General features: G+C 49.7%; 1 protein-coding gene and 1 long non-coding RNA gene across 2 annotated transcripts; one reads left to right on the top strand and one right to left on the bottom strand.

Moving 5' to 3' along the window:
- Positions 1 to 367: 367 nt before the first annotated feature.
- Positions 368 to 10,444, bottom strand: PGC (progastricsin). Its single transcript, XM_043908727.1, has 9 exons — positions 10,290 to 10,444; positions 7,561 to 7,711; positions 6,971 to 7,088; positions 5,868 to 5,986; positions 4,811 to 5,010; positions 3,148 to 3,270; positions 2,513 to 2,660; positions 1,357 to 1,455; positions 368 to 663 (listed from the first exon to the last, which is right to left on the bottom strand). The coding sequence occupies exons 1-9, from the start codon at positions 10,349 to 10,351 to the stop codon at positions 508 to 510; spliced, it is 1,176 nt and encodes a 391-aa protein (XP_043764662.1). The 5' UTR covers positions 10,352 to 10,444; the 3' UTR covers positions 368 to 507.
- A 1,420-nt stretch (positions 10,445 to 11,864) lies between these two features.
- Positions 11,865 to 22,502, top strand: LOC122696770. Its single transcript, XR_006341852.1, has 3 exons — positions 11,865 to 12,001; positions 18,331 to 18,435; positions 22,019 to 22,502. It is a non-coding gene; the product is annotated as an uncharacterized LOC122696770 (long non-coding RNA).
- The last annotated feature ends 81 nt before the right edge of the window (positions 22,503 to 22,583 follow it).

The raw sequence follows: 22,583 nt of genomic DNA on the forward strand, positions 1-22,583 counted from the left end.
TAGTCACACTGCTAGTAATATGTGTGGGGTAACTCTGGTGGTAGTTTGGTAAATTAAGTCAGCAGAGCATTTTGGATTGTCCCTTACAAAGGAATGCCCTGCCTGCATGCAAACTACTGGAGAGGTAGTTTTCCCTCTCCAGAGAGAAGCTGTGAAGAGACTCCAAGCTTTGAGGGGTACAGGGCCCACCCCCAAGCCTACCTCGTGCCCTATTTCTCTTAGAATCTCAGTGACCCACCACGAACCTCCTAGAAACTCAGGGACAACATGGTCCAGTAGAGGCAAAGTTGCCTCTGACTCTTATTGTCCCATTCCTTGAGCCTTACAAGGCTACGACTGCCCTCTAAAAACAACAGGATGGCCGATGTGGAGAAGAGCTGTTTATTGTTAGAGAAAGTCCAGAGTCCAGAGAAGGGAGGCTAAATGCAGACAGGAAGTGCAGAGAGAACCCCCTGTAGGGTGGAGTGTCCAGAGGGAGAAGGAAGCCCGGGAGTCCAGGCGCTGAGTCTAGGCAGCCGTGGCGAAGCCCACCCTGTTGTTGCCCAGGTCGTAGACGGAATAGTATGACCTGAGAAAGACATCCCCGAGGATCCACAGGGGCTGGCCATTCTGGGAGGGTAGGTAGGTGACCTCCACCCCCAGGATGCAGTAGTTGTCGTCATTCTGCACAACACACAAGGGCAACACTCATTCATCAGCTCACAGGTAGATGGGGCACTGCTGAGCCCAGAGCCCCAGGCCAGCAGCACAGATACAGAAAAGGATGAGCCAGAGTTTCTACCCTTGAGGCCTCACAGGCCAACTGAGCTGCCAGAGCCGGGCTGGTTGGGGATTCTAGTGTGGCTGAGGGCAGGTTGCAAGGGCCCTCCCTCTGCAGGATCTCCTCAACTCCTGGTAGTAAAGCCTTGGAGCCAGATCAACTTAGGTTCAAACCTTAGCTTCACCCTGACTAACTATGTAGCCAATGAGTTAACCTCTCGGAACCTCCAAGTTTTTACTTGTAAAATAAAAATTCATATCTCCCTCATTAAATGTTATGACGAGTCATCAGGAAAATGTAGACAAAGTGCTTCACTTGGTGGCTGACTCTTGTAAGTGCTCAACAGAGAGCCAGTGACTCTCCCCCTTAATTAATAATAATTATTAATAATAGATGATTGCTCTGCTCTTTCATAGCCTGGTTCCAGAGAAGGGGGTTTAAAATCCATGAGAGGGGAAGAGAAATCAATGCTTCAGGAAATGGCACAGTTAAGGGGACCGAGTGCTTCTGGCTCCTCACAGCTTCCTCCCATCCATCACCCACCTCCATCCCTGATCTTGTGCCCACTGGCTCAGCCTGCAGGAACCAGGACTTACATTGAGGATGTAGGAGGCAGGTGGCAGAGGGAACTGCACGCCATTGATGACAAAGGTGAGGGTGGGCAGGTTCTGGATGTTGTTACAGTCCACAGGAAACTGCAGAGAGGAACAGCGCCCGGGTTGCCTCATCTCCCCTCTGAGAGGACCTGCCAACCCCATCACTGCAGCCCCTGGGGTCCTGGGCCCGAGCCCCAAGCCTGCTCTTGGACTGGAGGCTGCAACATCAATACTGCTGGTGTTACCCATGAGGACTTGCATACAGAAGCTCGAAGTTTTAGAAGCTGCTGTACAGAGGGTAGGTTGTGGGGGGACCTGAGTCACCTTTCTCAAAACATGCCTCTTTCTTTAATATCCCCCGTGAAAGTTTAAATCTACGCCCCTTCTCTGCAAGTGTCCTTTTAAAACAGGTCTGATACACTGCTATGTGTAAAATAGATGGCTGACGGGAAGCTGCTATATAGCACAAGGTGTTCGGCTGGGTGTTCTGTGATGACTAGGGGGTGGAATGGCGGTGGCCGGGTGGGAGGTCAAAGAGGGAGGGGATGGATGTATGTATGCCTCTAACTGATTCTCTTCGTTGGACAGCTTTACACAGCATTGTAAAGCAACTATATCCCAGTAAAAATTAAAATAATAAATAAATAAAATACACAGTTCTGTAGAAAGTATAGCTCATCAGCCCACCAAAGTTAGTGAGAATACCTTAATTATGCAAACCCTTTGGTAGGCTCAGGAGGGGGTAAGGATGGGGGCATGGCCTTGCCCATCCACCTCCCAAGGTGGAGGTGAGGGAGCTCTGGATTCAAGAGTTATTCCTTGTCACTGTCGGGCTGGGTCCCACATTCTAATTATTTAGCTCTTACTGCAAAGCCAAGCAGGTGTTTAACCTGTTTCCTCTAAGTGGTTGAAGCTCAAAGGAAATTCTGCCTATTTGGGAGCACTTCCCATACCAGCACAGGCATCTGGACCCCCTGAATCAGCCTTCCAACCCCCAGCCAGCCCCTGCCCCAGCCATCCGGGGCCCCCACCTCCAGTGCCGGGAGGCAGCGAGAAGCACCGAGGCCAAGAATCAGGCTATTCCTGTGCTCCCAGGAAAAACCATAAATGCCTCCTGGTCTCTCCCCGGGAAGGGGCACGCCTCCGCTGCATGCACCTGTCCATACTGGTCCTCCTGGGCTCCCGTGGCCTGCAGAAGGGCACTTAGGAACTGCTGGGGCACCGTGAGCAGAGATGTACCGGTGTCCACGATGGCCTGGCAGCCTGCGGAGCACCAGCCTGTGGCCTGGTCACCAATGAGGAACCTGAATAGTGAGAAGATGGGCAGTCTCAGCACCTCCCAGCTCAGGGCAGCGAAGGGATGGGCCGCAGTTACCTAACCAAGGTGCGCCTCAGGAAGATAAGGATTCTACAGAGGTCAATCCAACCATCCCCCAGCCTCATAACAGAGTCTGTCCAAGTCCGCCTGAATGGCCATGTTTTCTGTTTCTATAAAGTTCCACAGATAGTTCTAGAAAGACTGATGGCCAGGGCTATTGATTCGTTGTAAATACTTTGAGTAACTTAGTCCCTCCCCCCACACACCCCAGTTTCTAATCTCTAAGCCCCTAGGGTTGGATGACAGGGTCTGAAATGTCTGGGATTCCAGACCCTGCCTCTTCCTGTGTTGCCTCTACCGCACCCACCTTCTCCAGACCGACCAGGGTCTTGAAACCCCAAGACCTGGATGTGTGTGTGCGACATCCTGCCCGAATGAAGTGCCCACACCCCTGGGGCCCACTGCAGACTCACTCCTCAACGCCAATCTGCCAGTACAGCTCCTGAGTGACAGGGGCCCAGGAGATCTGCCCCGTGTACAGGCTGCTGTCCACACCCCCAAAGATGACTGCTCCTCCATCCTGAGAGCCCTGTTGGCTGCAGAATGTAAAGTGAAAGGCGAGTCAGGAAGTGGCTGTAGGAAAGGCAGGAAAGTAGAAGTCCTGCCCTGGCCCCAGACTCGGGCTCCCTGAGGATAGGACTGCGTCTCCCCTCAGACTGGGGCTCCCTGAGGGCAGGGCTGTGTCCCCTCAGACTGGGGCTCCCTGAGGCGAGGCTGTGTCTCCCCTCAGACTGGGGCTCCCTGAGGATAGGACTGTGTCTCCCCTCAGACTGGGGCTCCCTGAGGCGGGGCTGTGTCTCCCCTCAGACTGGGGCTCCCTGAGGCAGGGCTGTGTCCCCTCAGACTGGGGTTCCCTAAGGGCAGACGTTGTATCTCCCACCTCTGACCAAGGCTGGGAATTCCCAGTGCCTCCGGCTCTCAAATGAAGCAGCTCCACCAAGTGCTTCCTCTGGGAAAGCCTCTGGTCATCTGGCCTGCAGCCCTGTCCCATCTCTCTCCTCTGCCTTTCACTTCATGCTGCTGGTGGAGCGTGTCGGCAGGAGCCGACACAGGGCCCAGTTTGTTGTTTTTCTGCTGGAATCGGAGGGAGGAGGGGCCCAGGGGGAGTGGAGGGCACAACCTCCCTGTTAGACGGTAGACGAGCAGGAGTGTGGCACTGGGCAGCGATCCTCCGGGCTAAACTCAGAGCACTTGTAAACAGAGGTCAGCAACCTTAGTAACCGGATAATATTGTTGAAAGTCAAGTTCAAATGACTAAGCCCCGGGGAGTAGATGTTGACTATCTCTAGAAGGTAGTTGTCTAATTCTACAGAGAAAAGATGGAAAGTCCCCTCCAGGCCACCCACCACTTGACTCCAGGGCCTGTCCACGTAAATAACCACGTTTGCTCGTGTTTGTGGTAAGAACAACAATTTGTTCGAGCTCATGGTGGACTGGGGCCAGAAGACCTGGCTAGAACAATAGATCAAAGGAGATGAAGCAATAGATTATTACACAAAAGAGGTGTCCAGGTAGAAAACATTTGGTCAGAAGGAAGTGAGTTCACTGCAGCTCCGGGCAGGCAGTCAGCCCTAGAGGTAGGGGAAAAGTGAAAGTGTTAGCCACTCAGTCGTGTCTGACTCATGGCGACCCCGTGGACTGTAGCCCACCAGGCTCCTCTGTCCATGGGATTCTCCAGGCAAGAATACTGGAGTGGGTTGCCATTCCCTTCTCCAGGGGATCTTACCCACCCAGGGACAGAACCCGGATCTCCCTCACTTCGGGCAGATTCTTTACCATCTGAGCCACCAGGGAAGCCCCCTAGACGTAGGAGGAGCTGCAACAATGCTCCAAGCAGAGTTCTGCCGGAGGAAGGGGAGATTCTGTCTTGGCCTAGAAACACAAAGAAGAGACCGAGTGGGCTGGGGACAGATGCAGGAGCGCGGGAGAGGAAGTGTCAGAAGCCCAGGAGGAAAGGTCTTGCCGAATGCCTGCTGGGAATGCCTGCCTCCAAACTCCAAAGTGTTTGAACCTCAGCCGTCCAGGCCCGTGGAAGCGAGTGGGCTGGGAGCTGGGGACTGCCAGGTAGTTCCTTACCTGCTGAGGTAGAAGCTGAAGATCGGGCTGGTGAGGGCACCCTCCTGCACCATGCCCTGGAGGACGATGGTGGCCCCATCCACGGACAGGGAGGGGTAGGCCATGCCCATGATGCCATCGAACTTCGCATAGAGGAAACTGGTGCCCGGCTCGGTCTTACTCAAGCCGAACTCCTGGTTGGGGACCTGGATGCCTTGGACCTGGAGGGGACACAGAGGATGGGAAGTGATGAATATAACTCCACACACCTCCCTCTGGATCCCCCTCCTGACGCCCATCTGTCTGTTCTTCATCCCTCCCTCACTTCTGCCACCTCTCTTCTTGACAGGTTTGAGAAAGCCCCTTTCTCTTCCAAGGAGCCATCCTCACCTGCGGCAGCACCGCCCACCCCAACCTGCTCCTCCCTGAGGCTTTAAGCTCCTTAAGGAAAAGGAGCAGGTCATCCCAATCACTCTCTGTCCTTGGTACCTGGCACATGGTGGCCCACAGTGAGGGGTCAGTGAGTGAATGGATGGTTTTTTTGGCTGCACCTCATAGCATGCAGGATCTTAGTTCCCCAACCAGGGATCAAACCCACGCCCACTGCATTGGAAGCTCAGAGTCTTAACCACTGAACCACCAAGGAAGTTCCTGGATAAGTCTCTAGTGTTATGATTTTCTGGCCTGTATGGTAGAGCATGGGCTTCCCTGGTGGCTCAGTGGTAAAGAATCTGCTTGCCAATGCAGGAGACATGGGTTCAATCCCTGGCTCAGGAAGACCCCCTGGAGAAGGAAATGGCAACCCAACCCAGTATTCTTGCCTGAGAAAGCCCATGAACAGAGGAGCCTGGTGGGCTATACAGTCCATGGGGTTGCAAGAGAGGTAGACACAACTGAGCAACTAAACAGTAACAGACAATGGTAGAGCACTGAGTGTTTCCCATATTTTTCAAAGGCATCCGTCTAAGTCTCCCCATCAGACTTTGAGAACTATGAGGTTAGTATCGAGTTCACAGCCCCAAACTACCTTCCCCATATCCTGGGAAGAGGTGAGGGCTCAGCCAGCAGCATCACTCACCGTCAGGGTATCATAGCCTAAGATGCCAGTGAGGCTGCCGCTGCCATACTGCAGGGAGAAGGTCTGCTCATTGGTGTAGTAGGTGGAGGACAGGCTGGGGTTGAAGCGGGTGTGGCTGGCTGCAGGGAAGAGAAAATTCGGGAAGTCATGCTGGCCCCCTCTAAGGTCTGCAAGGCTGCCCACTTGTCTCCCAGCCTGTACTCACATCCTAGAGCCTCTGCACACACACACACACACACACACACACCTCCCCCTGCCGGCCAAGGAGTCAGGTGGGAGCCAACTGACATTCCTGGCATCGGAAGGCCCTTGAGAACTGGGCAGCCTTGACCCTAGAGCACCCACCCCCCAACCTAACATAATCACAGAATCTTCAGATGCCCTAGGATGATGACCTCCCTAGGATTGTAGTGTGGGCAAGTTGTATAGTATCTGTCTCTGTCTTCCTGGCCCCCAGCAGATCTCCTGATACATGGCGAGTGTCGAGAAATTACTCAACAGATGAAGGAGTGAATGGACCTCCAGGGTACTCCCTGACCTTCGCCTCACCCCGAGGAGAAGCTGGCCACACCAGGATCCTGAGACAGCCTAGGATGGAGCCAGAGAGGGGCCTTCTGGACTAGAGGTGTCAAGACCCAAACCCCAAGGCTTTGGCAGCGGCCAGGGCTGCCCTAGGAAGTGAACATCTCCAAAGACAGTGACAGGAGGAGGACCACGTCTATGTCCTTCTCCCGTGTCCCTGGGAGAGTTCAGTAAGAACTTAGTAAATCGTGGTGGGGGAGTAGCATAGAAAGAGTGTTGTAGAGTGGAGTGGGCTGGAATGGCATTGCCCAGAGTGAACAGAACGGAGTGGAGTGAGCTGGGCTAGGCTGGAGTAGGTGAGGGAATATGTCCTGGTAATCAGAGAGGGACCACCCAGGCTCATGGCCAGTTCCTTCCCTCTGGCTTGGACATGGGCCGTGTGATGCTGGACAAATCCCTGGACCTTTCCAGGACTGGAGCTCCCTGCCCACCCCACACCCCCGCCCCCCAGCGATCTTTACGAAAGTGCGGCCCTTCCCCAGCGGGTGTCACTGCCCTCCCCTGCCCAGCCTGGCACTCACTGCAGGCCTGGCTCTGGCAGTAGACAGAGGGCACCCACAGGTTGGAGGAGCCGGTATCAAAAAGGACCAGGAAGTTCTGTGGTGGCGTCCCAATGCTGATCTCGCCAAAGTAAGCAGCCTGGGTGGGGAGGAAGGGACATGGGACAGGCTCTTAGCTCTGGGTGGGGGTTGGGGGGGTGGGTCCTGCTTGTGGTGGGGGCATTGGAGCCCGTCACTCTGCCGCTCGGCCCATCAGGCCCAGCCTTCTCCATGGCCAGAGCGGCAGAGTGGCCAGCCCCACAGCCCACACCACAAGCAGGGGCCTGAGCCTGCCCTCCACACTTGCCCAGAATCCACAGGCCCTCGTCTGAGCCCGCCTGGGCCAGCAGCAAAAGTCTACGTGGACTCAGCTGCCGGGTCATCAGGGGTCCCTCTATGCTTTCTCCGCAATGAAGTCTCCGGGCTGGCAGGCAGGTCTGAGAGACAGGGGGCAGCCTCCAGGGGGCGAGTGGGAGGGTGCAGAGAGGGGGAGTGCAGCTCACAGCCCAGGCCTGGCCCTCAGCCTCTGGCAGCAGGAAGAGGGGGAGCCCCAGGGGAGGGTCAAGACTCACGTCCATGTAGTCCATGGGCTCGGTGGCCACGCTGAAGTCACCAAAGTGGTACTTCTGGGCCGGGTCATACTTGTAGGTCCTCAGGAAGTCCTCCAGGAGGCCCTTCTCCTTCATGGTCTCACGGATGGACTTAAATTTCTTCAAGGGGATTCTGCAGAAGGGCTGGGATCAGGGCAGGGCCTCCCTCTTTCCCGCTGCACCTCTAACATCCCAATCTCTCTCAGGCTCCCTGACTGTTTGCCTCAGGCTCCCTGTCGCTCTGTCCCTGGTGTCTGTCGCTTATATGCGTCTGTCTCCCTCTTTCTCCATTTCTGTCTCAGTCTCTGGCTCTCTCTGGCTCTTTCTCCCTCTGCCTCTCTTTTTCTTCCTCTCTCTTTCTCTTTCTTGGAAAACTCTTCTCAGGACTTGCTCCAAGATTCAGAAGACAGCTACCTTCACCTAGGCCTGCCCTGACCTCATCCCATGGGTCCATCCCACCCTGGTCCTCCACTCTCAAATACCCCATAAACTCTTTCCCAGGAAGGGGAGAGGAACTTTAGACATTACCCTTTGCAGGATTTGTGTAGTTTGTTTGTTTTGACCGTGCTGCATGGCTTGCTGGATCTTTGTTCCCTGACCAGGGATTGAACCCACGCTCTCGCAGTGAAAGCACAGAGCCCTTAACCACTGGACCACAAGGGAATTCCCAATTTGTGCATTTTTAAAAAAAGTTTTCAGAGGGACTTCCTTGGTGATTCAGTGGTTAAGACTCCATGCTCCCAATGCAGAGGGCATGGGTTCAATCTCTGGTCGGGGAACTAAGATCCCACATGCTACACAACACAGCAAAATAATAATAAATTAAAAAGCAATACATCATTCAAAAAATAAAAAGTCTTCAGAGATGGCAAAGTTAACCCCAAAGAGTCCCCGGTATGGTGGCCCTGGCAGTTTTCACTGGCTGGATGTGACAGAGCGCGGGCCCAGGGGAACAGCACTAGACTGGGGACTCAGAAGACAGGGTCCTGGTTCTTCTGCTCCGTGTCTGGCCTGGATCAGTCCTGCTCCTCGCAGGAGGCAGGGACCATGGGGAGGTTGGCTTGAGTGGTCCAGAGCCCAGATCAACCTCTGGAACTGGATCTCCTGAATTATGGGCTTCTGCCCATGTCCTCCCAGACCTGCCTGCCTCCGCTGCCCAGGGGTCTCTGCCAGTGTCCCCAGGCCTGGCTCCAGGCCTCAGAATTCCTGCTTCTTTCCCCATCTCTTCCCCCTTCCCTCAAGACCCTGCATTCTCCAGAAGCTCTCTGCTAAACCCATTCACCCTGATATACGAAGGCTGATGATTGCTTCACACCACCACGACTCCAGAATTGGCATATTCAAAGAAGTTTCTGAGAGAAGCCAACTTTCCACCAAAAAAAGTGCCCCTTTAATGGTGCAGTCGCCAGTAGTGTGGCAGGCTGGGCGCCCTCTTGATGTCCTATGAGCCCAGCCGCCTCATCCCCTTTCCCCTGACACCTCAGCAAATAGAGATTACATGACTGGTGTTTCTGCTTAGATGATTTGGCATCTGTCAAATAAATTGGGGGGCCTTAAAGAAACTTCTAGCAAATGTCTCCCTATCTAGAAATAATTATACCAGCCTTTCAAGGTCGTTTTTTTTTTTTTAGGCAGTAGTCACCCCTACTCTCTCTTTTTCTGGTCTATCCTTTATCATCAGTGGGGGAAGGGATGGTGTTTCTCCCTCCGACTGAAAGCTTCCTGAAGGCAGAGGCCATATCTCTTCCCATCCTGAGATCTGTTCAGTGCCGACTCAGGGACTGAGTCACCCAGAGAGCTTTCGTGTCTCTTCCAACACATGAGGACAGCAGAATGATGGGGGGTATGTATACGAACTAGGAAGCAGATTCTCCGCCAGACATCAAATCTACTGACACCTTGATCTTGGACTTCCCAGCCTCCAAAACTTTGAGAAATAAATTTCTGTTATTTATAAGTCATCCAGTCTATAGTAGTTTTTTTTTTTTTTTTACTTGTTATTTTCTATTTGGGTATAGCCGATTAGGGCTTCATGGGTAGCTCAGCTGGTAAAGAATCCACCTGCAAGGCAGGAGATCCCGGTTCAATTTCTGGGTGGGGAAGATCCCCTGGAGAAGGGATAGGCTACCCACTCCAGTATTCTTGAGTTTCCCTGGTGGCTCAGACGGTAAAGAATCCACCTGCAATATGGGAGACCTGGGTTCGATTTCTGGGTTAGGAAGATCCCCTGGAGGAGGGCATGACAACCCACTCTAGTATTCTTGCCTGGAGAGTCTTACGGACAGAGGAGCCTGGCAGGCTGCGGTCCATGGGATCACCAAGAGTCAGACATGACTGAGCAGCTAAGCCCAGCACAGCACATAGCTGGTTAACAATTTGTGAGAGTTTCAGGGGGACAGCAAAGGGCCTCAGCCAAGCATGTACATGTATCCATTCCCTCCCAAACTCCCCTCCCATCCAGGCTGACACATAATATTGAGCAGAGTTCCCTGTGCTATAAGGTTATAACCCTGTTGGCTATCCATTTTAATTGTAGCAGAGTGTACCCATAGATCCCAAACTCCTTAACTATCTCTTCCCCTAGTCCTTCCCTCCTGGCAACCATAAGTTTGTTCTCTAAGTCTGTGAATCTGTATCTGCTTTGTAAATAAGTTTATTCAAAAAAAAAAGCTGCCAGGGTTCCTGTCCCAGCATTCAGGCCCCAGACTCACTTGACCAATGCCGCTGCCTCCAAGGCCTGGAGGGAGACCAAGGCCACTACCATCCACTTCATGACGCTGACTTCCAGCTGGCTGCAGTGGAGAGGCAACTCGGAGTTGTGCTGTTGCAGTGGAGTGAAAGCCTGAACCCTCCTTCCTCCTTTATACCTCCGGGACCCAGCCCAGTCCCTGCCTCCCTGCCCTGGACAAGCATGGTCTCAACCCTGGGTGTAGCCTGGGCTCCCTGTATCAGTCATTTCCGGGTGTTTTCCTTTGTGAGGGTGGCCTCAAAGGACTTTTCATCCTATCGACTTTTCAGAACAAGCAGTGGAGGCCAGGAGGTGTGAGCGATAAGAGATCAAACTTGCCGAAAGATGGGGTGGCAAAGATGACTTCTTTACCCAGGAACCAGAGGTGTGAGCTGGGCATTTTGGGGTGAGGGCCAGAGGAGGGCAGAATGAGGGCTATAGGGTCTATAGGCAGGTCTACAGACAAGTCTGTAATTCCAAAACTTCGGAACAAAAAAATTCTTTGTTGAGGGGCTGTCCTGGGCATTGTAGGATGTTTAGCAACATCCTTGACCTCTGCTGACTAGATGCCAGTAGCTGTCCCCCAGTCGTGACAACCAACGATGTCTGCAGGCATAGCCCAGCGTCCCTTTCGGGAGCAAAATAGTTGAGTATCACTGGTCTAGAGGTGATACATTCAAAGATTCTGACTTGAGTCCTGGTTCAAGTACTCCCAAGCCCTTGAGGGATGCAGTTAGGGTGTCTGGGGGATGATGGGGTCAGTAGCCAGGATAAAGGTAATGATGATGGTGGTTAGTGTGGTGCTGATGGTGGTAACGATGGCGGCATTATTAGCATGGATCAGGTGATGGAGCTGGGTCCCCAGTGACTGAAGTCCGAGCTACCAGAGGTAGCTTTAGAGGACTTCCTGGTCAAACAGGGCATTTGGGGAAGTTCTCATCATAGTTCAGCAAGTGCTCAGGACACCCACATGTAAGCCACACTGGCTTCTGGTTGTGCCTCTGACACTGGTCTGCAGCAGCAGGAGGCCTGGGCAGGGGCATGGGGACAGGGGGACCTCCCAGCCCCTGCTTCTGTTCTTCGTTGTCTCTCTTCTGTCCCGTTGCAACTCTGCCCATGTCTTTAGTTCTCCTGAAACACCTGGGTCCCCCATGACCCTCTTCCCCAGCCCTCATCTGTCCTCCTTCTTGCTCTGAGCCCGATCTCCCGTGTCCTCTTCTGTCCCTCATCTCCAGGTCCTGCTGGCTTCCCGGCAACAGGCTTCTCATCGCCTGAAGTGACCTGGAGCTGGCCCAGTGCCCACCAACCTGGCACTAGAGAACTCTCCATTTTAGAGCGAGTGGAAAAAGTCCCCACCCTGTACCCCCTCTGCCACCTCATACCCCTCACTCAGTGCTCCAAACAGATTGTCAGGCCCTTGAGCCCCAGGAGGGAGGCCAAAACCAGGCCTGCCAAACACCAATAAAATCTAGCCCGTGGGGACTTTCCACTCTGGCCACTGCCACCCACTGCCCTGCCAGAGCCCTGGAGTCTCCCCTGGCCCTGGATGGAGGAGGGGCAGAAGGGCTCTTAGAGGTCTGCCCAGGCCTGGCAAAGAGAGGGAGGTCCCTGCCGGACTGTGTCTCAAGGCCAGGTCAGCTCCCATTCCTGCCCACAGTCTCCAGGGACACGCTGGACTCTAGGGTGGAAGGCAAGGTAAGGAGGCAGTGCCTTCCCTGGGGTCCGCTTTGGGAGAGCAGACAAAGGAAAGTAATAGGAGGGACTTCCCTGGCAGTCCAGTGGGTAAAATTCTGAGCTTCCACTGAAGGGAAATGGGTTTAATCCCTGGTCAGGGAAGTTCTGAATGAATATATAGCAACCAGGATGCAAAAACGCAGGGCTGACTACAATAATGAGGCATGGAACTTACTCTCAATTATCAGAAATAAATGTTTTTAAATTTTATTTATTTATTTTTATGTTTGGCCGAGCTGGTCTTCGTTGCTGCCTGGACTTTTCTCTAGTTTCGGCAAACGGGGGCTACTCTCTAGTTGTGGGGCACAGGCTTCTCATTGCAGTGTCTTTTCTTATTGCAGAGCATGGGATCTAGGCAAATGGGCTCAGTAGTTGCAACCTCTGGGCTCTAGAGCACAGGCTCAATAGCTGTGGTGTATGGGCTTAGTTACTCTGAGGCATGTGGGATCTTCCCAGATCAGGGATTGAACCTGTGTCTCTTGCATTGGCAGGCGGAGTCTTTACCACTGAGCGACCAGGGGAGCCCAGAATTAAATATTGTTTTTTAAAAAGAAGTTATAAAATCCTTAGAATCTTGTCACATCCTGTGAATACAGCAGAATCCATGGGCCCCTAAGTCTTGTGAGGCCAACCACACTCCCCAATATGGGCCTCCTGGGACCCTTTCCTTATCTGGCAGATCTCAAGGAGCCTGACAACAGTGGGCTAGCTGTCCCCGAACCCCGATCACCCCACATCCCTTCTAAGAATCCTTGGTCAAATGCATGGAGCCGGGGCACCTGCTTGGTTGCCAGACCCTGGGGTTCTGCTGCCTCAGCCTGCCCAACCTGACCTGATAAAACTCAGTCAGTCCCCTCGGTGTCCCCATACGTCCTGAGTCCTTGTCTGCCCTGGCTTCCCCCCACCACCCAGCTCCCCATTCCTGGAAAGCCCATTTCTCTTCCTTCTCCATGTCCAAGTTCTGCCCATCCTTCAGGACAGCTCCTCCTAGACTCAGGGATGTGCAGAGTTGGAGGACCCCTTAGAAGTCATCCAGGCTGCCTCCCCCCAAGGACAGGAGCCCGGGGAATCCCCACCAAGTTCATCTTCTACTCCTAAACACTGACCTCAGCAGGTGTCCCCCCTGCCCAGGGGCACACCGTCTAAGACTGGCCTCCAGTTGTTTCATGTGGTATGCTGCCTCCCTCCACAGACTAGAAACTCCTAGAAAGTGGAGGCTGTGGCTTCCACCTCCCCGTGCTCGGCCCAGAGCTCAGGAAATCCCAAACAGTGGATGGAGCCCGTGGGGTGGTTCTCAGTGGGCTTTGGTTTTACCTCCCACACCTCGCTATCCCAGTGCTCTGATTTCCACCCCACACTCCAAAGGGATCGTGTCAAAATACAGGGCCTGGGGTCCTCTCACAGTGATGGGCTCCCAGGAAAGAGGCATTTCTTGTCATCCTCTGGTCTCCTCTCTTTCTAAGCACGACCTGCCTCAAAACTCACCAAAGCCTCCCTGTGGCTGACTAATAAAATCCAGACTCATTACCCTAGCCTTCAGGACATACTCTGGCTGGCTCCTGCCTCCGTTTCCGTCTTCACCTTCCACTGCTAACCTACACATGCTCTGTGCTCCAGTTATAGTGATCTTCTTGCTTGCTCCTCAGGAGGCCTGTTATTTTCCAACCTCCGTGCTTTATCCATGCTGTCGCCTCCGTGCAATACCCTTTACAGGCATCTGCACCTACAAAATCTCCTCATCCTTCAAGACCCAGTACAAAGGCCATAAAGCCTTCCCTGCTGTGTCTGCTGCTGCCGCTGCTGCTAAGTCACTTCAGTCGTGTCCGACTCTGTGCAACCCCATAGATGGCAGCCCACTAGCTCCGCTGTCCCTGGGATTCTCCAGGCAAAAATACTGGAGTGGGTTGCCATTTCTTTCTCCACTGCTGTGTCTACCTACCCTTAAATTGGCCTCTATTGTGGAGGACTTTGCTTTTCCTACCCTTATGGTGTTTATTTCATACCACCTTTTTCCCTTTTTTAATATTTATTTATTTATTTGGCTGTGCTGGATCTTAGCTGTGGCATGTGGGATTTTTTTTTTCAGTTGCAGTATGTGGGATCTTTAGTTACGGCATACGAACTCTTAGTTGCAGCATGTGGGATCTACTTTCTTGACTAGGGATTGAACCCAGGTCACCAACATTGGGAGTGCAGAGTCTTAACCACTGAACAACCAGGGAAATCCCTATTGCATATCATCTTGTATCCCAGTGACTTGCCCCAAATCCTGCAACTAAAAGAAGAGGTTATTTCTCTCACCTGGCTCCTTAAACAGCTCATTCACCTTTCAGAGTGACCACAAGTGAAACTGGTTGCTGGGAGTGTCTCAAGAAGAGAAAGCAGGTACTAGCCTGCATACTGCCACTGCTAATCCTTCACCCATGGCAGACATCACCAATCAAACAGATCACACACTTTGATGGGGCTGAGACATGACCTCAGGATCCTTCCCAATCCAGTGCTCATGCAGCCATTCTCAATTTTGAAACAATAACCCCCAAGTCCTTTAATGGAGGATTTAAGAAAAAATTCTGTGTACTAAATTTCATTTAAATTCTATACATAAACCACTTTAAAAAAAATCAAAGCAGCATGAAACAGCAATTATTTGCACCATTCTAAATTACTAAATTATCTCTAGCTCTTAATGTACACAGCGAGATTTTAACATAGCTGTAATCAGTGTGTAAATGCTATTTTTGTTCTGTTCTTCTTCCTGAAGATTGTTATATGCACACTCCCATGAATTGAGATAAGCCATGTTCTTATCACTCTTGGTGGCTATACAGTGCCCTCTCATTTGGGGGGCTGGCACTATTTAGCCCTATGATTTGGGTTGATTCTAATTTCTCATTCCCATCAATAGCACTTGGGCACAAATCGAACATCAACCAAAGGAAGAGAGTTGTGAACTTCTCATTATCAGAGTCACCCACGTGCTCACGCTCAGTCGCTTCAGTCGTGTCCAACTCTTTGCGACCCCATGGACTGTCGTCCACCAGGCTCCTCCGTCCATGGGATTTTCCAGGCAAAGACACTGGAGTGGGTTGCCATTTCCTCCTCCAGAGGATCTTCCCCACCCAGGGATCAAATGTGTAAGAGCAGGCAGGGCTAATATTTGTTGAATGACCCAATGAGTGAATACGCAAAGGACCTAAACCAGGCGTGGTGTATCATTGACACTCAGTACAGGTTCTGACTGGATCCCATAGGTTCTTCCTCCAAAAGGCATTCTTGGTCTGTTTGTGTTTCTCCATCTTCACCAACTTTGCCTCATCCAAGCCTCCATCACCTCGGGCCTGAGCAACTAACCAGTTCCCAACTGGCTTCCCAGAGTCACCCACACAGAGGCTAAAGGAGCACCTTTTGAGGAATCCTGGAAGAGAGGTCTCTTGCAGTGGGTGTGAGACTGGACCAGGGAATCTGTGTCTCTGTGTGTGTTCTTACTCCTGAAATAAACTCACAGAGCTAAGAGACCTCACCTCAACTCCAGGGACAGCTACTATATAAACCTCACATCTTTGGCATCAGTCTATATGAATTTTAGTTACAGCTTTGGCTGTTTACTTTGGTTTTATAGTTTTTTCCTTAAGTTTTGTGCATTTTATACTTACACCATTATATTGATTTAATAAAACTTATTGGGGACAAACTGGAAAAGGAGGGCTTCTTTTTTCAAGTTCAAGGAGTCATGTTTTTTCCTCCTTTTTCTTTTGATATAATTTTTGAATTAAAGAAAAGTTATAGAGTACAGAGAGTACCTGTATACCTTTCATCCGGAATCTCTTAAAGTTAACATCTGACACCATAACCACAGTACAATGATCAAAGCCAGGAAATTAGCCCTGACCTAATACTATTAGCTGATTTATAGACCTTAGTTGAATTTCACCAGTTTTCCCACTAACCTCCTTTTTCTGATTCGCATTCCAGTCTAGGTTCCCACATCACATTTAGTTTTTCATATCTTAGTCTTCTGCAATCTGTGAAAGTGCCTTGGTTTTTCTTTGTCTTTCATGACCTTGCTACTTCTAAAAGTGCTGAGCAGTTATTTCAAAGACTGTCCCCCAGTTTGGGTTATTCTGATGTTTTCTCATGAAATTGAAGGCATGCATTTGGCTGCAGAAACCACAGATGTGATATACCCTTCTCAGTGCATGATATCAGGAGGTACCTGATATGGAAAGGTCTCATTACTGGTGGTTTCACCTTAGTAACTAGGGTAAGGTGAGGTCTACCAGATGTCTCTACTGAACAGTAACTATCTTTCCCTTGAAGATTAATAAGTATCTTCTGGGGAGATATTTTGAGGCTACGCAAGTCTCCTGTTTTTCATCGTTCTTCTGCCCATCAATTTTTTAAAATTTTAATTTAATTTAAAAAATTTTTGTTGGGGTACAGTAGATTTACAATGTTGTGTTAGTTTCAGGTATATAGAAAAGTGATTCAGTTATATATATTTTTTCAGATTATTTTCCATTATAGATTATAAAATATTGAATATAGTTTGATGTGCTCTACAGTAATTCCTGTGTTGATTATCTATACTGTATATAGAAGTTTGTTCTGTTAATCCCAAACTCCAAATTTATCCCTCCACTCCCTTTCCACTTTGGTAACCATAAATTTGTTTTCTCTGTCTGTTTCTATTTTGTAAATAAGTTAATTTGTATTACTTTTTAAGATTCCACATATAAGTGATATCATATAATATTTGTCTTTCTCTATCTGATTTACTTTACTTAGTGTGATAATCTCTAGGTCCATTTGCCTTGCTGCAAATGGCGTTATTTCATTCTTTTTTATAGTTGAGCTATATTCTGTTTTGTGGGTATATATACACACATATATATATGTCACACTGCCCACCAATTTTAACATCTGTTATTGGTCCTTACCTACAACAGTCATTATGGTGGTACTTTTTAATGTCCATCATCCCTTCTGTGTTTATTAATTAGAACTCTGACATAAGGAAGAGCTAGGTTCAAGATTTTTAAATGGATTCTTCCTCCCCTACAACAATATCCCATCATTGAAGTTGTGCCAAGCACGATACTTTATATTTGTTTAATCAAGCAACCTCACAACAACCGCATAAAGTAGGTTACCTTATCCCCATTCAATAATGGAGTCCATTTTATCCATTTATATCTCAAACAACTAGAAATTGATCTCTGTGTGTATAATGGATAAATAGACTGGTTGTTTTTTCTCTGGTCCATTGATCAATGTAACCGTGCTCAGAGATAATAGCTAGCTTGTCTGGCTTAGGTGGAAATGGGAATGCACTGGATGGATGTTGAGCCATATATATTGCAACCCAGCTGCAGGAAGAGAAAGGATGGGGCAGAGCCTCGGGGTCAACTGAAATCTGAGATCCAAACGCTATCAGGACATTTGCTTTTCATTCCTGCTTTCCCCATCCTCTTTCCCTCCCTCTCTCACTGCAGGCTGCCTTTCTTCAAATAACTGAGCACCATCACATGAGTTTTTCATCTCCAGAGAAAGAATGAAACCAAAATTCCCAGAGAAGCTCTCTGATTAGCCTATCTTGGGTCAGGTATCCACTCTTGGAGCAACCAATTGTGGTCAGCAGCAGAGCCCTAAAAGAAGTTGGGGGCTCCCTCAGGAAGCCTTTTAAAGAGTGTAGACAGTAGTCCCCAGAATGAGTAAGGGCAGATTGATGTCTGAGCAGACAGATGTCCATGCAGATTATTTCTTATGACCTATAGACCCTACTTTGAACTCTTCATTCACCTCTCTTTGCACATTTTTAAGAATGTGATGCTCTGCTATATTTAAAATGGATAACCAACAAAGTCCTACTGTACAGCATAGGGAACTCTGCTCAATGTTATGTGGTAACCTGGATGGCAGGGAAGTTTGGGGGAAAATGGATACATGTATATGTATGGCTGAATCCCTCTGCTGAACACCTGAGCTTATCACAGGATTGTTAATAGACTATACTCCAACATAAAATAAAAAGTTAAAAAAAATATGACACCAGTGTGTGATATGGATTCACTTGGGAGACCAGTCTTCACCACTCGTTGACCACTTGACCCTGACAACTCATTCACCCTTTCAACCCTGAATTTCCCTGATTGTAAAACAGGGATAATCATCTGCCCCTCAGGGTTGCTGGAATTATCCAATAAAATCCAGTTATTAAAGTGGCAGCACAGAGCAAGCCCTCAATAACTGTCAACCGAGTCAGAATCTTTTTCTTTACATTGGGCCAGAGCTGAAGAGGCAAAGAAACATCTGGAGAGGGCTGATGATGTTCTGCTTCTGGACGTGTGTTTGGGTCATGTGGGTCTTTGAGACGTCAAAGCTGGATACTCATGGTATGTGCACCTTTCTGTATGTATGTATATTAAACATCAACTATAATCTTATAAAGTCACATTTTAAAAAGAAGAAGGAAGGGAATTCCCTGGTGGTCCAGTGGTTAAGACCTAGCTTTCACTGCTGAGGGTGCAGGTTTAACCCCTAGTTGGGGAACTAAGACCCTGCAAGCCATGTGGTATGGCCAAAAAAGGAGGAAAAGGAGGAATAAAGAGACAGAACACCCTGGAGAAGGAAATGGCAACCCACTCCAGTATTCTTGCCTAGGAAATCCATGGACAGAGGAGCCTGGCAGGCTATAGTCCATAGTGTCCCAAAGAGTCAGATACAACTTAGCGACTAAACAGCAACCACATATGACAACATACACACATACATATATATATATAAAATAAAATGTTGCCATTTGAGGCAACATTGATGGAACTTGATAGCATTATGCTAATAAAATAATTCAGAGAAAGATAAATACTAAATCTAAACAACAAAAAAAGAAAAAGCTCATAGGTACAGAGAACAGATTTGTTATTGCCAGAGGCAAAGCATGAGAGTTGGGCAAAATGGGTGAAGAGGATTAAAAGATGCAAATTTCTAGTTATAAATACTAATAAGTAACGGGTTTGTAATGTATAGCATGTTGCCTATAGTTAATAATATTGTGTTATACATTTGAAAATCTGTAAGAGAGTAAATCTTAAAAGTTCATCATGAAAAAAATGTGTAACTGTGTATGAAGATGGATGTTAATTAGAATGATTGTGATGATAATTTTGCAATATATAAAAATATTGAATCATTATATTATATACTTGAAACTAAAAAAGAGAGAGAGAGAGAGACAGAACACCTGTCATCAGAGACCCATCACCACCCCGCCCCAGCCAAAGATGAAGCAGGGAGGTAGCCCCTGTCCAGGGAGTCCTGAACTGGTGGGAAAAGCATGCATTCACCTGGGCTGACACTGTCCACAAGAAATGAGAAGAAGAAATGACTTTAGGTGCAATGAGGATGAGCATGTCTTTTATATGTAGCTGTGTTTATTGTTGTATATTTTAGCACACATATCAGACTCATCTCACCCATGATTTCATGGACTATGGGAGTTCGGGACACACTTTTAACTGAGGAATGCCAGGAAACAGCAGAATTGCAGCCTGAAATCCTTGTCACCAAGGAATGACAAGGCCAGCCACCTCGCAGAGGGGCAGAGCCGAGGGCCTGGGGGCCCCAGCCCTGGAATCTAGGTGTTCGATTTCTCTTCTCCCCCTACTCCAGCCCTGGGCCCCATGGGGAGGGACAGACAGCCTCCTACATGTGAAATCCAGCCAGGAACTCCCAGAGCTTGTCGCCCGCCGCCAAGGCACTGCCGGGAGGTGGCCCTGTCCATTTGACAGGCAGGACAACTGTGAGCGTCTCAGGGTCAGCCGTCCTGCCAAATTGGAGACTCCGTGTCTGTGCGTCTGTCCACACCACCGGCTCAGCTTCCTCCCCAACTACTGTCCCACATCTCCAGAAACGGCACCTTACACAAGCCAGAGAACTGGTGGGGAAACTTGACCTGGCGTCCCCCCCCATTCCCACATCAGCAGATTCTAACCAGCAGCCACACACAGCTAGGGCAGAGATCATGAGGGTGGTATTTGAATGACAGATTTGGGACCCACTAACCTATATTGAGTGGGCATGAGAATGGAACTGATCTCAACCTCCTATTTAACTCCCCAGCCACCCACCTTGTTCCCCAAAGCCAGGCCTACCGCTGCTTTATTTGGGGTCTCCCAGCTCTCAGCCCTGAGAAGGAGAGTTTGGCTGGAGTGAGTGAAAGTGGACGCTTCTCAGCTTCCATGAGACCCAGACGGAATGCCTCTGCAGGAAACAGGCAGAAAACAGAAAACAGACCAGGAAACAGTCAGTACAACAGCAGCCACACCCACCTTGCTGTTGCCTGCATGAGGATGGAGTAGCAGGTCCTTAAGAAGACATCTTCAGGGAGCCCTGGGGGCTGGCGGCTCTTCAAGAGCAAGAGTGTGGGCTAAAACCCGAGGAGGCCGTTACTGCGCTGACCTGGAGGAAAAGGAGTTGAAGCTGTCCGCAGGCAGGTCTCATGGGTTAAGGAAAGAACCTGAGCTCTGAAATCAGAGAAGCCTGTATTCAAATCCCAGCCCACCTCTGCCTGGCTGCGTGACCTTGCGCAAGTCACTTAATCTCTCTGAGTTTCAGCTTCTCCATCAATTGAGAGATGGGGGTAATATGACCCATTGCTCTGTTCTGCGTGACAAACACAAGTCAGGTAGGTGAAGGGAGTGAGGAAAGAACATTTCTGTCAGCAAAATAGCATGTGCAAAGGGCCTGAGGTAGGAAAGAGGAAGTGATGAGGCCAGCGAGGCTGGAGTGTAGCAAGAAGAGGGGTCCCCTGAAGGAGACAAAGGCCCAATCACTGAACTGAGGCCTTTGGGGTTTTTTTCAACCACAACTCACAATTAGAAATATATTTCACACCATGACCTTATGTACACATACATACAAAGTCTAATTAAAACAAAAGCTTCACCCTCCCCCTCATAAAATTCTAGTCCATAATACATGGGATGCACTCTAGTTTTTCTCTTCTATTTAATTGTTTCTTAAGTGCTGGTTCCAGTCAACTGAATTGACTTCTAATGTGTTGTTTGTGAGCTGTGATGCTTTTTTTTAATGTATGTATCTATATGTTTATTCATTTTTGGCTGTGTTAGGTCATCTTTGCTGTGCATGGGCTTTCTCTAGTTGTAACAAGCCGGGACTACTCTCTAATTGTGGTGCTTGGGCTTCTCATTGTGGTGGCTCCTCTTGTTGTGGAGTACAGGCTATAGGGTGCACAGGGTCAGTAGTTGTGGTACACAAGCTTAGCTGCCCCGCCGCATGTGGAACCTTCCTGGACCAGAGATGGAGTGCATATCCTCAGCATTGGCAGGTGGATTCTTAACCGTTCGAGCACCAGGAAAGTCCATGAGCTTCGATTTGAAAAACACTCATCTCTATGACATTGAGCCCATGTGTGCGCATGCACACACACATTCTTGCACTCTTAGCTGTCATTTGTCACATGAACTATTAATCACAAGTGTTCAGAGAACAGGATAGTGTCTCCTCCTTCCTTTGTTACCCTGCAGGAGTAGCACAGAGGGTATTCAATGCATATTTGTTAGTCAGGAGCAGGGTGGAAGGCTGGGAGAGAAGGGGGGCCCAGCCCATTGCAATTGAATATTTGGAGAGGACCCTGTGACCATCATCCCTCTTGGGCAAATGGAATGGGGACTGCCTAAATGTGGTAAAGGCCATGTCTCAGGTTTAAGAGGAGGTTGAGAGATCCCCCTGTCGGGGAGGGGGTGATGGTGGTACCCACTTCTGGAATTATCTGGAGGATTTTAAGAGCAAACATACACAGAACCCTCAGCTCAGCATCTGAACCAGGAAGTACCACCAGCGCTTATGGGGTGTTCAGCATGTGCCCGACCCCCCTCTAATCACTCTACATCTGCCAGTCTAGTAAATCTCACCAGGACCTTATAAGGGAAACACTGTCTTGTCCCTATTTTACAGATAAGGAAATAGAGGCTCAGAGAAGTTCAGTGACTTGCCCAAGGTTACAAGGCCCAGAAGCAGCAGAACAAGGATCCTAGTGCAGACGGATGGAACCTCAACCACTGCACATACAGCATCTCAGGAAGCTCTGGATAAATGGCAGTTCCTGGTATTATGCTTGTGGAAGAAGTCAATAAGATGACCCTTAAAGTCTTATGCAAATCAGACACCCCAGAGCTCTATGAGCTTCTTTCCCACCCAGCTTCCAGGGCTTCCCAGTGCCCAGGTATGAAAGAGAAAGGGGAGAGAGATGTGGAGAATCACAGGGAGGAGGTGCTGAGCACTCAGCAGAGAAAGTGGATGCCACTGATGGTGAAGGGAATGGTAGGTGGGCTCTGGCAACTACTGCAGCTGGTGACAAGCTGGAGAAATGAAAAGGGAGGAGGAGACAGGTAGCTGATGCTGGGAAAGATTGAAGGCAGGAGGAGAAGGGGACGACAGAGGATGAGATGGTTGGATGGCATCACCGACTCAACGGACATGAGTTTCAGTAAACTCCGGGAGCTGGCGATGGACAAGAAAG

Source organism: Cervus elaphus, chromosome 7 (genome assembly GCF_910594005.1).
Source record: "Cervus elaphus chromosome 7, mCerEla1.1, whole genome shotgun sequence".
NCBI classification, from domain to species: Eukaryota; Metazoa; Chordata; class Mammalia; order Artiodactyla; family Cervidae; genus Cervus; species Cervus elaphus.